Below are 17795 nucleotides of genomic sequence, written 5' to 3'. Positions count from 1 at the left end.
GCAAAATACACAACAAGCTGAAAATGCAAAAAACATAAAAATAAATTAAAGAGATGCATATGAATGAGAACACTAAATGAAAGAAAATAAAAGACTTACAATATGTTTATTTGCTGCTTCATCCAGCGAGAGAGCCATAGCTAACTGAAGCTCCTCTTCTTCTTGAAGATCAGCCTCATTACGTTGTGGTGGAAGCTTTATTTGAAACAAGAAAGAAAAAAACATTTAAATTATAGTCCATGTTATTTTTATTTCATGGGCCCCTTATACGAACTCAGGTTTAATATAGATTCTGGTGGGTGTTTCAAGAAAGTTGTCAGTGCTGACTATTTTCAGTGAAATCCTTGGTTTTGATTGGCTGAGAGGCACTCTCCTCTGACTGTTACTATGGTAACTGTTTGAGAAAGTCAACTTGGTGCTAACAACATTCATGAAACAGTCTACTGTTGTGGTTTATCTATGGAGAGCCAAATGTGACATAAACCTCCAACAGTACAGGTTTGATTCATCACCCATCTGTCATTTCAGACTATTCATAACTATCTCGCAATAACAACTGAATTATTTTTATTTGTCATCATAACATGATGAAAGCTCTCATTGTACATAAGAAAACTACAATGTTAACAAAATATTGATGTTTGACCTTCCATAATATTAGTACCATGGCCTAGTTAAGCTGGATGTTAAAACTACAGGCCATAGAGTTACATAATGACAAACATTCATCATCTATCAGCATAAAAATACACTGAGAATGAGCATGATAAAGGGCCCCAACATGATTAAAATTTGGTTGTAAATAGTCTTCCTCCTCCTTTTTCTCCTATTTTTTTTATTTAAAACCCAGTAGAGCTAACCATAATTACTTCATGATATACCCTACAATTGAAATGTTATAGTAAAAGTGTAAAGCATTACTTACCTGAGATTGTTGTGCTAGAGGACTATTCAGGTACTCATCTGGTAAATCATTCTCCTTGGTACCACTTGAGCTTGTGGACTTGCTTGAACTTGACTTGCTGCAGAAGATGAACAATAACATGCATGATATTTAATAGGAACTTCCTGTCATGGCATCTATTATAAAACAAATCAAACAGAATCCAATGAAATATCCATCTAAGTATTTTTATTGCTGATTAAAACATGTGCCAAATGATTCTAGAAGAAAGTAGGCAATTATTGAGAAATAAGCAAAATGCTCAATGTTTCAATCTGGTAAATTTGATTATACCATCTATTTCATAATGTCAGATTTTCAGTTTCCAGTTTTATTTAGGTGGTAGCACAAATAAAGCTTTGCCTTTCTAGTTGCCTCCTCATTCATTCATCCATTCATTCATTCATATGTACTCTTTTAAAAATATTTTCCAGATTTGAATTAAAATTGTATTATTATAAGAATTTCCATGTAATGTTTGTTAACTTTGAATGTTATCTTATTTTGGTTTTTTTTAATGATGAATGAAACACATACTTTCAATTAATAAATCAAAAGCACAAGCGATTTCCCCCAATGTTTGAGATACAAGGTCTTGTTCTAGTAATGATGTGAACTTACCCTTGGAGCTTCTCATGGCAGGTGTCACACACCCTGACAGGTTTCTCAATGCCAAACTTAGGAATGGTGGCGTTTTTAGAAGAGCACTTGCTACAGAAGACTTGGCCACAATGACGACAATGGTGCTGTGAAGAGATAAATTCAGATGATAGGAATTCAAGAAATCTATCTTCTCTCTTTGTGATTAAAGGGAACAAAGGTTGGGGAACAATCCAGCGTTTCCTTCAAAGATTTATTACAAAAATAAAATAATAGCAAAGGAATAAATTTCCTGATATTGTATCACAATTTTCTTTGCTATTTTTTACAAATGAATACAACAGAAAATGTCTTTCATGAACATGTAGCAGGGTTTTAAAGGGGTCAGTGTGGAAATTTTGTTGAAATATTACCTGCTTCAGGAATGTATCTACGAAGGGCATTGCGCATGACAAAATAAAATAAGCAACTTTTGCAGTGCATTGATTTTACCAGACAATTACTAGGCAGAACGAGGTGGGTGTTTCATAAAGCTGTTCGTAAGTTAAGAGCGACTTTAATAACGACTGGTGATCCTTTCTTGTGGTAAATGATATATTCATTGGCGATAGTTAAGCGCGTGAGAAAGGATCACCAGTCGTTCTTAAAGTCGCTCTTAACTTACGAACAGCTTTATGAAACGGCCCTCCACCTACACTAAATTAGCACATGACAGACACTGTCATTAATGACTCAACTTACCTGTCTCTGTAGCATGCCAAACTCAGTCCTACAAGTGTAACATCTCTCCCCTTCTGCCCAATCTGGGGCCTGCAAATAAACAAAACAAAGTAGAAAGTGACCTCATTTTCCAAGGATGTACAAAGATCTAAAATGACATATCTTTTGGGAGATTACACTTGAATAGCATTAGCGCGGCTGGAACTGGTACACAAGCTATGACAGTGTTAGTATTTATGTTTTTGCATAAAACCGAGAACCAATGTTTGATCTCTTTCATTCCTGTGGAAGAAATTGGTTAACATACACCATGCTTTAAAGATGTGTTTTAATCATATGCCTCCAATTATCAGTTAATTTATAAACATTTTAAGTAAACAATTAGAAAAATCTGGATTCTGGAATGGAGTATCGCAACTCTTTATCAATTTTGTTCTTCAAATTCAAGAGACATCTAAATCCCCTCTCTGTAAGTCATTTCTTGAGTTATAGAAATTAAGGTTACCTTTTCAGCCACAAACATAGCATCACTCTCTTTCAGCTGAGGGAATGAATGTCCTGTAGGAAAATTGAAAAACATTAATAGTTGAGGAGTTTACTCTAATCATTTCCATGAAAAATAACATCACTTTTCACATCAATCCAATGTATAACCTGGGATCCACTGCATTAAGATAACTTAGCCATCCAAGGTAACTTGCATGGAATCCTTGATTTTAATTGGTTGTTCAGCATCCTTACCACGGTAGTTACATTGGATGGCAAAGTTACCATTATAGTGGCGTATCTGTATCGGGCCCCTGGGCGCCATAATCACAATTTTTCAAAAACCCTTGCAACAATACCAGTAAGCATCTTACCATTAAAACATACTGGCACATAAAATATAATGCTATCTGTTTAGGCGATTTAGACGTGATGCATTTTTTTTTAAAGTCTTGTCAGCTTTCAAATTCAGAATATAAAAGTAGTAATCCAGGGTCTAGAGAAACCAAGCTACCATTACTTTGAACAGCACGAGGTAAGATCTGAACTACTTATAGCCTATAGCCTTACCCATAATGCTACATTCTGAGAACGTAGTCTTATACATACCTATTCACGTGATTAGAATGACAATTGCTATTTCAATACCACAATATTTCCAAGAAACCCAATGCTTAAATTATAGATCCAATTACTGGGTTTTTTTTAGGGAGGGGGATATTTAAAAAAAAAAAACAGATCCAATGGCCATAATTGTTAAAAACAAATATTCAGAATATATTTCTGATTATTTATCAAAAATGTATATGTACTAAGATGTATAGACCTACGGCAGGAGATAAACTGTGCGATATAGCTTCTTCGGTCCCTCTTTAAATCCTGTCCCCGAATACAAGATGGGCAGGATTTTCACGTACCATGCACTTGAAGAAATCCCTCCAAGTTCAATAATATAAAAAATGGAAAACGTCAATACCTTCTCCTTTGAGCTGGCTGCAGGTATCGCAGACTATCTTCAGGCTTGGTTCATTCCTAAAGGCTTGGGCCCAGGCCTGGATCAGTTCTAAAGTCTTGCTTTTCACTGCTTCATTGCTTGACTGGATGAAAAATTGGGAAAAACATAACAATAATTTGCGAGGGAAGATTATCTGTAGTTAGCAACTTAGCATAATAATCACATTGGGATTCATCAACCCAAATTAACAAAACAATTTGAATGTACAAGCCAATATTTTAGTATACATGTATTTCAAGGAATAAATTACTTAACTGGCTTCTAAAAATCAATGGAAATATGGTTAACTTTATACTTGCTTTTTTTTTAAGAAGTAGGAACTCTTCTTGAGTGAATCCAAGAATTAAATCAAATTCCAATTCATAACTAATAAACTTCTTCTTTTGAGCTATAAATGACCTTCAAATTACTTTGTTCCTGGATTGCACAATATATTAAATAACTACCTAAATATAAGGCAGTTAATGGACATTTCAAATAGAATCCACCTCAAACAAACTATATACTAAATACAACATCTTCAGTAAAATTTCACCTACCAGAACTAGTTCCTTGATGTCATCCATAAACTGAGGGGTCGCGACCTCTTCATGAATCCCTGTTCCACAATTCTTCACACATGACTCCAAAACCTATGTGTACAAGATGCAGAAAAATGAAAATGTTTTACATTCATGAACTTTGGAAACACTAAGTAATATGGCACTTCTTTCAAACGTGCACAACATACAAAAACACCTTGTTTATATGAACAACAAAAATGCTGGTTTACACTACATTGACAATTGAATTATTTTAATGCTTATTCTCATTATTTGTTTTACCACTTAATGAAAGGTACGAATGCATAAACATGGACCAAGTGCAGAATTTTGAGCTTTTCTTCTGATAAATTTGTATGATGTCTCAGTCTATGCATCAAAAATTATTGAGCTAACCCATAAAATGTGGTATTTTTGTCTTGATAACCGTTTACAGTAAAATGAAGCCACAGAGGCATTGGAAATGTTCCTCAGCAATCTTCAACACTAGAACCTATTATATAATGTTACCTTTACAAAATTGTTTTTCTTTTTTAAAAGCAAACAATTGCATTTTCAAGGATACCTTACCTGTAGAGCATAGAGGGTGACCCTTGGATTCTTGTCATATAACTTCTTCCTGATCATACCCAAGGCATACTTGGGACTGAGAGTAAACATAAAAGAAATAATACATAATTAGGAAAACAATCAAATGTTTGGATTTGGATTCATAAGGAAAGATAATAGGAAATATATGACTGAAAATTACATAGGGTTTAACGGACAGTGAAGGAAACATGATCCAACTGTGCTTGTCGGGCTACATGTAAGTGAGGATCCCTGCTGATGTTTTATTTGTTTATTTATTATCAATTTGGCAATTACAATATATACAATAAGGATTCAACAATATATGAATAAAAACAGAACCATGGGTGGGTACATGTAGCTTAGCTGCCTGGGTTTGGGAAAAGCTAATTTGATAACTGTGACCCGAGGGTCTCCCTCCCCGACTAAGCTAAATGTACCCAGGACTGGAATAATAAGAATAATAATCAATAGAACAGTAAAAAGAAGATAAGTACACAATATCACAATGTTGATAGTGATGTGACCAGATATGAGAATGAAACAATCTATGGAGTAGAGGGATCAATTACCACTTGTTATAGACCACTTTATCGTACACAGTACAGCATCTTCCTGAAAGAGTGATCATTGTAAAAGTACTTACGTGACATCTTTTTGTCTGATAGCATCACATATCTGGAGCGTCGCTTCCCAATCTGGCTCTAACAAAAGCTGACTTGCTGCTTTATCTATTCAAATGAAAGAGAAAAAGAGAGTCTAGAGATTTATTAAAAGACACAAGAAAGAGAGACACAGAGAGAGAAAGAACAGGTTCAAGCGAGATGAGTAAATTTTTAAATGGGCAACTTTTCATCTTTAAAAAAAAAGGTATTACCATCACATTAGTGAGCTTCTGATCTACACATTAACTCAAAATATTCTGACAAAAATTCTAAGGCCAAGTAAAAAAAGAAAGTAATTGATCGTCCTCACGCGCATCTATTTGGCCGCCGCATGAAATATTTTACTATTTACTGTTTTCAAATATTGTCTAAAAAATATCAAAAATTGATGTTTCTCGTCCTGCTCGCTTCCCTTATTGATTGCCACATCAATTTTCTTGATATTTACTATTTTTATGGCTGCTGAAAAGCGAAAAAAAATCACAAGATTGGTGAGTGATTTGCTCTCATGTGCTCTGGGATCTCTCTCGCAACTATTTTGCTAAGTCCGATATCGCCGTAACTGCGATGAAGAAAAAAAATTCTGATTTGTTTTTTATTAGTAATTTTGAAGATACGATCATAAATTAGCAAGAAAATAAAGTTTTCAAACTCTGAAAAAATCACAGATTTCTTCATTTTAGGGGACCCCGCTTCCTGAATCTGAACTAATCCGTTGCATGCTTTGAAAATATTTCACAGATAAATCAATTTTAATGACGTAATTTGTATTTCAGCGGGGGTTTTTGGTGAGTGATAGCGCCTGTACTTCGATGTGTGTAGTGTTGATTGACTGTGCTTGTGACTGTGTTGGGTGTGCATATGTGCTGCGGTGATGTGATTGACTGTGCTGGTGTGACATGTGAATTTGTGAAATTAATAATTTGCTGGCGAGTTTTCTAACGTTAGCTATCCAGCAACAATGCATTGAATACTCAAAAAATAATTTCAAGTGGGTTACTTATTATCAAGAAATTGAAAATTATGAAAATGATTCCAGTGAGTACCAATTCTGTTCAAATTTGATAAACTTCATCCTTCCTTGAGGTATTCAATTTGATGGACAAATGTAAGTTAGTAAATAGATCTAGATCTAACAGTTACAAATATTAAAATAATAAACATTAAGTGAACAATTAATTCAATGATCATTTAACAATTGATATCAATACAAATATGAATAGCAATTGAATGAACAATATTAAACATTACCTATACAAGGCATTTTAGGAGATAAATAAAAGTCATATTTCGCTCGCTACTTTCAATCTGAGGACAATGAGGTAAACATTTGCCATGTTACCCTCCCCGGGCTTTGCCCATAGGAATCCTGTACAAAATAGAGGGCAATATTGGCCATATTTTTGCTAGTGCGCTTGCGCAATAGGATCCGATTTTGATCGCTAATTTCAGTATTTCAGAAATCTGGCTGGAACCAGTTTATGAACCAACGCCTTGTAGATAATGCACGGTGCAGCCAATGCATACACAAACGTAACCCAAGCGCAAGATTTATACGCGTTGAGTCACGGTACATGTATGTGCGCGCCATGCATGATACGCGACTGCAAGGTAACAATTACGTCACAATTGCTTATTAAGGGTTACTTCGCTAAGGTCGTGAGTAACCTATATGACAGGTCAGACTAGTCTAACGCCGAGGACATTGAAGCGGGAATTAAGTAACTAACTCGGAAACGACCTGGCGCAGATAATCTACTAGATTGAAGAGCGCCAACTTAACTCCAACACCAACCAACCTAACCTGAAATCAGAAGTAGTGATAAGCAAACAGGCATATAAATTGTTCCAAATAGTAGCTTAAATTACACATTCTACAGCCTTAGGTAATAATAATTATATTGACCGGCTCTTCTTTCGGGAAACATCAAATATGTCGCCCTTAAAAGAACCATATTGCCCTCGTCTAAAGACTCGGGCCAATATGATTCTGTTGCGGGCGACATATTTGATTTTCCCTCAAGGCCAGTCAATATTAAATAATTATTTAATAAACCAATATACAAGCAGGACAAACTGCGATGCGAAACCATGCCCAGAGCTGAAAAAGAGTTTGGCTAGCTGGAAAACTGAACATGGCTCCATGGAAATGAAAATGGCTTTCAATTTTTTTTTTCTGAATGAATCCCCCCCCCCCCCCATGTAATGTAGAATAATGTTTAAATCATTCACTTGACATGAACATTTTGTTTTACAATAATACAGTACCGGTATACCTGTACATCAGTAAAACATCAATATATTTGTATTGCATAATACATTTCCATAGATTTCCAATTAATTGAATATGTATGTATATATATTTATTCATATAAGCATATATATATGTTTCTACTCATTTATTATCAATATTGAGCATGCATCGATCACATAAAACGGGCCTGACATGGCCTGACAATCATTTGATTAAAAAATAGCAAAATAAATAGTAAGGACCTCCCTCATTACTGATGTCAAAAATCCTGGCCAAGAAACTATCTCCTTGTTTAAAAAAAAAATAGTAATGTAGCAAATAGTAAGGACCTCCCTCATCACTGCTCTCGAAAAACCAGGACGATCAACTACTGTAAACGCCGTTATTTTCACAGGATTAATTAATCGCGCTTGGCGGCTTCAAAACATATTCGCGCTGATAAGAATTATTTACAATCAATATTTACATTTTATTATTTAATAAAAAACATTTTTAATCTATGAATTTTTCTTCAAAACGGCACTTCCTAATGCCGCTACGTACGTGTACATTGACACTGAAGGAGTAAGAAAACTACTGCGGAATATTGATACCTCGAAAGCTATTGGACCAGACCAGATCCCAAATCAAGCTCTGAAGTTGGCAGCAGATGAAGTTGCTCCCGTATTACAACACTTGTTCCAGCAGTCTCTCGACTCGGGCGACCTCCCAGAGGATTGGAGAAAAGCGAATATCACACCTATCCACAAAAAGGGGTCGACCACAGACCCAGCAAATTATCGCCCTGTCTCGTTGACAAGTGTTTGTTGTAAGTTACTGGAACATATCATTGATTCAAACCTAATGGCTCACTTAACAAAATGGGACATACTGTCTGAAAATCAGCACGCTTTTAGGAAGGCAAGATCCTGTGAGACTCAACTTATCTTAACAACCCATGATTTTACCATGAACATTGATATTGGACTTACACTTGATGTAGCTATTTTGGACTTTTCGAAAGCTTTTGATGTCATGCCACATCATAGCCTCCTTACCAAATTGGACTTCTATGGGATTCGCTCTAAAACCAAGAAATGGATATTATCCTTCCTCATAAAGAGATATCAGAGGGTTATAGTACATGGTGAATGCTCGAACTGGGTCCTTGTACTCAGTGGAACTCCGCAAGGCACAGTACTCGGGCCCCATCTATTTCTTCTCCATATAAATGATATTGGGAATGGGGTGAAGAGTACCACCAGACTCTTCGCGGACGATTGCCTAATCTACAATACCATTAGATCATCTAAAGATGTGGATCAGTTACAAACAGACCTCAACACTCTGGTCGACTGGGCTAAAACCCTAGTAAATGCACGACGTTGCGGATCACAAGAGCCAGAAATCCGGCCAAAGCATCCTACCGGATGATGGGAATTGACCTCGAAGAGACTTCCCACAGCAGATATTTGGGTATCATCCTGCAGAAGGACATGAGATGGAATAAACAGGTTGAGAATTCAAGAAAAAAGGCGATGAAAGTCCTTAATTTCTTGAAAAGGAACTTTTACCAATCCTCATTTAAGACGAAGGAGAAGCTGTACACTATGCTGGTTAAGCCTCATCTTAACTATGCGTCTTCAGCTTGAGATCCTTACACAACTACAAACATAAAAGATCTCGAAAGGGTCCAGAATGCAGCAGCTAGGTTCACCACCAACACTTATGGGCAAGACTCAAGTGTTACTGCTCTGAAGGACTCCTTGGATTGGATCCCCCTCCAAGAGGAAAGACAGTGTTCCCGAATCACCAGTTTATTCAAGATGATCCATGGTTTAATGGACGTCAACTACAAGGAATACATCTCTCTGAAGGAAAATCGAGCAAGCCGGGGTCATGATCAACAATTCTGCATCAAACATGTCAGAACAGATACACATGCAAACTCATTTTTTCCGAGGACTGTCAAAGACTGGAACCATCTCCCCTCCTCAGTTATATCCCAACCATCCTTAGGAACCTTTAAGTCAGCACTCCAAAAAACCTTAAAACCGGAACCTTAAGTTGGTGACCGTACACGACACACCTCCAGTTTAAACACCTTTATGGCGTCTTTTGGAGGATTCCTACCAAGTACCAAGTACGTCATATCGAAGCGGGTTCAAGGGTCAGGCCTATTGTATCGCAGTGTTTACAATATGGATACATGACATCGGTCTGGTAAGAAAACTCGAATTTTTCTTCTTTTTTGGGGGGGAAACTATGATCCTTTACACACACACGCATTAGGAGTATTATTAAAGGTATGCAATTTAATAAAATTTTGGTCTATATATGGACCACTAGTTCTAATGTTAAATATGAAAGGAATCCCCTTCTGGACTAGTATCTTCTGCTACAGTCAGATAGGCTGCCCTGTCAAGACTCCTTGAGTAAATGAAAATATCAAAATCATAAAAAAATATGCTCACGGAGTCCTCAAGACTAGGTTATCGCGCGTACAAAGTCAAATCAAAGCAAAAAAAAGCGGACCCAAAAATACTTCAGCTAAAAACAAATAGATCTCAAATTTTATAGTCAAGAAGACTTACATGTATATCGGTAACGAGATGTTACGAGAAATGGGCCCTAAAAGTTTAAGAAAAATAAAAATAAAAAAACGCCGCACAGGCGGTAATCAGGAATAACCGTCGTTTCTGGGGATTTATTCAACAATTTCTGACATTTTACTATAATCCCCATTCACCGACGGTAGTGTGTTAGTGCGAGCCTGCATGTGTAATCTGGTCGGCAATTCGGAGGACGGGTTTTGTCCAGATTTTAATTTCTTTTAGATTCTAAATGACATTATATTATCTTGAACGCGAAGGCCCACTATTTTCGATAGACTCTAATCTTTCTTTTGATACTATGTAAGTTCTATAAAATATCGAAATATATACGTTACCAATGAGTTATTCCCCGGGTTATTCCTTTTTTTTTTAATTTTCTGCCAGAGAGGAAAAAATGGCAGCCGTCAACGAGTTGTGCTTTTATCAAGGCTTTCCGATTAAATTTTCGATATCCTGGCCAATCAATGCGAGCGACAGGTTCCGAACGCACGCACATCTACAAGCGCAAAGCAGCGGCACAAATTGCGATATATAGCGACTGGTAAATACGTCTGTAAGGATGATGACGTCATCAAAGATGGCAACTTACGTTGACCAACGAACGGATTAAAGATGATGTTTCGATCATCATTTGAAAGGAATTAGCGGTAACTGCGGTGTAAGGTACGATATTTCTGATTTAAACATTTTTTCGTAAATATTGATGTGATTTCTTTTTCATAATGTGACATTTTATGTACAAAAAAACGATCGGAAATCGGGTTTCCGCCGAATGTTACTTAGAATAATAACTTAGATCTAACGACAACGTTACTGGCTACTGGCAATACATAGACTGAAGAGCTTGGAGGCCCGTACGTACAGACAACGTAGCAGTAGTACTACTGACATAGACTGAAGAGCTTGGAGGCCCGTACGTACCACTCACACATATTGCGAGGTTAGTATTAGTATACTAACCTCGCACCACGAACCGCGTTTGGCAGTGGATTTCTAACTAGTGAGTCGCGCGTGCTGGGATCTCACTTCTTGGGTCCACAACACACGACTTCTATGGCTTGAATTTTCTGTGCGCGGCGGCATGTAATGAACCCTTGGGTGCGTACGTACAGACAACGTAGCAGTAGTACTACTGCTACGTTGTCTGTACGTACGGGCCTCCAAGCTCTTCAGTCTATGTATTGGTGAGTGAGCCAATGCAGTTCAGCGGAACAACCAAAATACAGAGACTGAAGCTTTTGGTCTACATAGGCGGGTGAATTGAACACACTCCGGCCCAAAAGCCCAGGCCCCGCCCACGCGCGCCTAGCCTGGAGGCGTCTGGGGAGTGAAAGTATATACTGTACGTATGGTCACTCCCCTAACGCCTGGCGTTGTGATGTATAGACTCCTACGTACCGAGGGAAAAGGCAACTATAAAAATGCGCCAAACTGCTAGTTATGTTTAGAATCTGAGGTCACTAATGCTGTACATGGGCATGGGGAACAATATTGGTTGGCAATGTTTGGCAAAAAATGGATGGTAATGGTTATAAAAAAGACGAATAAATTATATGAAGTAATAAAAGTAGAAGAGAGTTTACTTACACTTGTTGACATCGCCATCTTTGATCCTTTGTTAATGCAACCTAGTTACGTGACGCGTATAGAGGGCGGCAAAATCATGAGCGGTGCTATCTTAAAAAGTGCTAAAATGTCCCGCTTCAACCACTGAACTATAAATACGTGGAAGTCGCGTACACCCAAGCAAAACATCGCCGGCGAACTCGATAAGTCACGTGACCGCCGCCATTTTGCTAGGTCAATTGTTCGAGAACGCGCCGTAGAAGGCAAGATGCAATATGTTTTCTCTATGTATTTCTACTTCTAGTTCAGTGGTTGAAGCGGGACATTTTAGCACTTTTTAAGATAGCACCGCTCATGATTTTGCCGCCCTCTATACGCGTCACGTAACTAGGTTGCATTAACAAAAAATCAAAGATGGCGATGTCAACAAGTGTAAGTAAACTCTCTTCTACTTTTATTACTTCATAATCATATAATTTATTCGTCTTTTTTATAACCATTAGTTGTTACCATCCATTTTTTGCCAAACATTGCCAACCAATATTGTTCCCCATGCCCATGTACAGCATTAGTGACCTCAGATTCTAAACATAACTAGCAGTTTGGCGCATTTTTATAGTTGCCTTTTCCCTCGGTACGTAGGAGTCTATACATCACAACGCCAGGCGTTAGGGGAGTGACCATACGTACAGTATTAGACCAAAAGCTTCAGTCTCTGTATTTTGGTTGTTCCGCTGAACTACGTTGGCTCCACTCACCATACATAGACTGAAGGGGATGGGGCCCCGTACCTACAGCCAACGTATAGTGAACTAGCGTTTTATAGATCGCGATTTAAAACTGTTTTTTAAGCAAAATTGAAAGTTTCATGGTTTCCATTATCAGGGAAATATAAAAAACTTAAGTAATTGCATACCTTGGGCCGGAGTTATTGAAAAAAATCCTCTGGATGATTGAGAAATCTGTCATCTAAGACATTTTCACCTGACCTGACGGTTTTTCTTGCAAGTTGCCATCTTGAATGACGTCATTATCGTTATTAACTTAATGTCTCGAATCGATATATCGCGATTATAACTAGTACTAGTACTAGTATAAGTAGTATCGTTTATCTTCGGTTTCGTTCGCATATGGAGCAGATCGTATAATATCGAAAGCAATATCGATATCACATTCGTGATTGTTGACGTTCGTTTGTAAATATTTTATAGTGTGGCTGCCATTTTGACCATTTTTATCGTGTTCAACCCAATTAAACATCGGTAAAGTATATTTTTCATGCCTTTTTCATCTATATCGTTTAAAGTATTTAAACATTTAAATATCAACTTTTAAAAGTTTGTTGTTTATACATCCTTAGATTGTAAATTCGATGTGTAAAATTACATCAAACTTTGGACTGTGAATTGACAAAAGGGAGGGAATGAGAACACATGCGAGCCCACACGTACACCCTACCGTCGGTAAATGGGGATTACAGTAAAATGTCAGAAATTGTTGAATAAATCCCCAGAAACGACGGTTATTCCTGTCTAGTAGGATGGGGGATCGGGTGTCCGGACACTTTATATTTTTGAAGCCTTCTTTTTTGTCTTTGGATTACACTAAAAATATGAATTCAATAGTTATAATCATCTTCGATTTTGTTCTCTCTAATATTTCCTAACATTTTGAACTAAAAATTGATGAAACTTCGCTTGTAAATTTTTCCAAATTACTTTCTAAAATTGATCGTCCGGACACACAACCTGTCCGGACACACAACAACTGGGTATACAGTATATACTTTACTTTCACTCCCCAGACGCCTCCAGGCTACGCGCGCCCCGCCCCCGGTACGGTCCAGCCAGCGCTCCACCGCTCATCTACCTCTCAAATCGGCTCAGGCAGCGTCGTCACAAGCTGCACAGTCGAGTCACCGCAATTTCTCACAACAAAATCATCGGTTTTTACCACAGCAAAAAGAAATCTTCACTCAGTTTATCATGGAAATAGACTTACCAACATTCCGATCAAAGGTGCCTTTAGCAGATGATCCAAACATGGCTGATTTTCTGTAATATAACTTGTTTTTCTACTTGGATAGAATTGGTTTTTCCCCGAATCTTGATGCACCTACTTGTATATTGTACTTCCGGGGTGAACTGACGTCATATCCCCCAAATAGATATGGCAACAACAATTACAAAAAAAAAGTATTTTCATCGCAAACAAAGAATCTTTTGGTCACGAGAATCTGATAGAATGAACCCTGAGTCCCTGATTCTGACTAAGCAAAATTATAGCAAAATAATGAAGCAAATTCAAAAAATGAAATAAAGAAACAAATAAAAATAAGTACCAGGGAGGAACATATAATTATAAAGCAGGGTCGATGTGAATAGCAAGGTGAATAGATAAAATAATTTTTAAAAAATAAAAAGATTACAATACTAACAAACAATAATTTGGAATTTGACATTTCTCCACTTTCAGAAAAGACTTAGAAAAAGGGATTTGACAGAATAGGTCATTACAAGGTAACAATATGCAAATTAATGTGTGAGAATGGGCCAATTAGTATTCGTAAAATGCACATTTAAAGTGGTTTGCAGTGCATTTTGCCACTTTACATACAATGTGATAACTAGTTGCCATTTCAGAAATGATATTTTATGTTCTGATTTAAAAAAATATTTTTAAGGGGAACAAAATGGGGGAAATATATTTTGGGAACTTCAGAATTGGAAAATTCATACTCTACTTCTCTTGACCTTTTTTTTTTTAAAGAATGGTTATGTTGCTGTCATAAGCCCAAAATTGGAAAGTTAGTCAATTGAAAAAATATACATATTTTTCATACAGCTTAGGCAATAAATATTACACCATATCATATGAGAGCTTAGTAGTAAAGTGTTAGAATTGTTTCCCGAACTCTATACCTCTTCACAAAGAAAATCATGCATGTGATGATTTGGGATTTATCTATGCAGTCAAAATACCTTTTAATGCCTTTTTTACGCCACTGAATATAAATTTCAGCAATTTCTTTGTCCAAATCTTAAATTTTCTCACAAATAATTGCATTTGTATATTATGGGTCTGCTAAAAAACAATAGCCAATTTTTTTTTCACTTTCCAGTCGGTCAGATGAGGGCAATATACAATTTATTTAAAGGTCAAGTCCACCCCAGAAAAAAGTCGATTTAAATAAATAGAGAAATATCAAACATGAATAATGCTGAAAACTTCATAAAAATCGGATGTAAGATAAGAAAGTTATGACATTTTAAAGTTTCGCTTATTTTTCACAAAACAGTTCTATGCTCAACTCGGTGATATGCAAATGAGAGTTGATGATGTCACTCACTCACTATTTCTTTTGTTTTTTATTGTTTAAATTATACAATATTTCAATTTTTACGAATTTGACAATTAGGACCCCCTTGCTTGAACCACAAAATGTTAAAATAATGGAATTCCACCTGTTCATAGAGGTATGAAACTTTGTTTCATATGACAATGACGAGAAAATCAAAATATTTCATATTTTATATAATAAAATACAAAAGAAATAGTGAGTGGGTGATGTCATCTGTCCCCTCATTTGCATACCGAACAGAATGTGCATATAACTCTTTTGAGAAATTAGGTGAAACTTTAAAATGTTATAACTTTTTTATTTTACATCCGATTTTGATGAAATTATCAGTGTATGCTTGTTTGATTTTTCTCTTTCTATTCAAATTAGCTCTTTGTTGGGGTGGACTTGTCCTTTTAAAGTTTCGCTTAATTTTACATAATAGTTATATGCACATCCTGGTCGGTATGCAAATGAGGAAACTGATGACATCACTTACTCACTTTTTCTTTTGTATTTTGTTATTTGAAATATGAAATATTCTTATTTTCTCCTCATTGTCCTGTGAAACAAAGTTTTATTTCTTACTGAACATGTGGAGTTACCATTGCTTAACATTATATGGTTCAGTCAAGTTGGTCCTTATTGTCAAATCTGTAAAAATTGAAATATTGTATAATTCAAACAGTAAAAAACAAAAGAAATAGTGAGTGAGGGACATCATTGATTCTCTCATATGCATGTGGGTAAATTGTGCATATAACTATTTTGTGAAAAATAAGCGAAATTTCAAAATGTCATAACTTTCTTATTTTACATCCGATTTTGATGAAATTTTCAGCATTATGCTTGTCTGATTTTTCTCTGTTGATTCAAAACAACTTTTTCTGAGGTGGACTTGACCTTTAAGGACCTTACATTACTCTAGAATCTAACAGACAACATTTGACAACAGGAATACATGTTTATGTAAAAGAGTTTTATTCAATTGACTAGTAATTTACACGATATAAAGCATGCCTTGGACAAAAAAGTCAGACATCACCCAAATGATATAGCTACTATAATATTGCATTCACACTCTTATCTTATCTAGACCTCAATCACAGATGTATGGCACTGTAAAGTCTATGGTTGATAAACCCACCATAGTAGAAAAATAATAGAAATGAGAAAAAAGAGAAACTTTCTCAACAAGCCTAAATATTTCAGGTGCTATTTTCTGCCCTCTTTAATACATAATCATGTACCACATGCATGTGTGTTCAGAGGAAGAAAACATACAGCAGGAGTTTCACAAAGGGTTAAGAATGACTGATTGATCGCACTAAAAGTCAACAATGTGTGTAGTATATGAGCACCTAGTTGGTCAAGTCATGCTCAGTCATGGGTGCCTACTACTGTGTATTCATCTATGAAATCACCTGTTCAAAATTTTGTATTTGTTAGCACTTATGAACAACTTTAAGTCATCTTTAATAGCTCTATATGAAACACCCCCAAACATATTTCTCTTCCTTTCTCACAACATACTATACTGTATGATGTGTGATAGAGTATGGGAAGCTCTAGACCCCTTACCACGAGGCTCTGCCATTGATCAGTTGATTTTCATGTTTGATTGCACATACATGTAATTAGCAATGCAATCAAGCATGAAAATCAGCACTAAGATCAAGCACAAAGGTTTGTGTTACTGGACCCATGTGGGTACAAATTAGTCTACAATCACAGCCTCATAATTGACACTTTAACCCATTGCTTACGGGAACCGGGTGGTCCCTGTGTAAAACCTATGGGATTCAAAGAATCTCGGAGGCAACGGGTTAACTAACCAATGTCTAGAGGGAGACTAGACTCCAAAGTCTCTCTCTGTGTCAAATTAGAGTACGGTAGAGCCAGCCACAGTACATAGTGAATCTAGTCTCTCTACTTCAGACTCTGCATTACGCATCATGTGAAAGTGTAAACAAGTGGAATGCCTCTGGCCGTCTCACCTGCATCACGCGATTCAATATAGCAGCAGTGCTGATTTTGAAAACTACTATAACTCGCACAAGATGTTCAGTGATACTTGGTTACTCTTATTTCCATGTTTTATGAACTAGACCAATACACTTATAGAGATATGATGGCAATTCAACAAATACCCCCAACGTGGCCAAAGTTCTTTGACCTTACATGACCTTTGACCTTGATCATGTGACCTGAAACTCGCACAGGATGTTCAGTGATACTTGATTACTATTATGTCCAAGTTTTATGAACTAGACCAACACACTTTCAAATTTATGGCTGTAATTCAACAAATACCCCAATTTGGCCAAAGTTCATTGACCCTAAATGACCTTTGACCTTGATCATGTGACCTGAAACTTGCACAGGATGTTCAGTAATACTTGATTACTATTATGTCCAAGTTTCATGAATCAGATCCATAAACTTTCAAAGTTATGATGGTAATTCAACAGATACCCCCAATTCGGCCAAAGTTCATTGA

General features: G+C 36.5%; 1 protein-coding gene across 1 annotated transcript in view; it reads right to left on the bottom strand.

Moving 5' to 3' along the window:
* Positions 1–14101, bottom strand: part of LOC129270356 (hepatocyte growth factor-regulated tyrosine kinase substrate-like) — a 29158-nt gene extending 15057 nt beyond the window's left edge. Inside the window, exons 1-10 of the mRNA XM_064105631.1 lie at positions 13957–14101; positions 5523–5607; positions 4877–4952; positions 4304–4396; positions 3726–3846; positions 2769–2821; positions 2285–2353; positions 1565–1689; positions 926–1022; positions 100–195 (exon numbers count right to left, since the gene is read on the bottom strand). Coding sequence (XP_063961701.1) covers positions 100–195; positions 926–1022; positions 1565–1689; positions 2285–2353; positions 2769–2821; positions 3726–3846; positions 4304–4396; positions 4877–4952; positions 5523–5607; positions 13957–13999 — 858 coding nt within the window. The 5' untranslated portion in view covers positions 14000–14101. The remainder of the gene's footprint in view (positions 1–99; positions 196–925; positions 1023–1564; positions 1690–2284; positions 2354–2768; positions 2822–3725; positions 3847–4303; positions 4397–4876; positions 4953–5522; positions 5608–13956) is intronic.
* Positions 14102–17795: the final 3694 nt, after the last annotated feature.

The sequence above is a fragment of the Lytechinus pictus genome, chromosome 10 (assembly GCF_037042905.1).
Source record: "Lytechinus pictus isolate F3 Inbred chromosome 10, Lp3.0, whole genome shotgun sequence".
NCBI lineage: Eukaryota > Metazoa > Echinodermata > Echinoidea > Temnopleuroida > Toxopneustidae > Lytechinus > Lytechinus pictus.
Note: the sequence above shows the minus strand (reverse complement) of the source record. Positions and strands in the feature narration are given on the sequence as shown.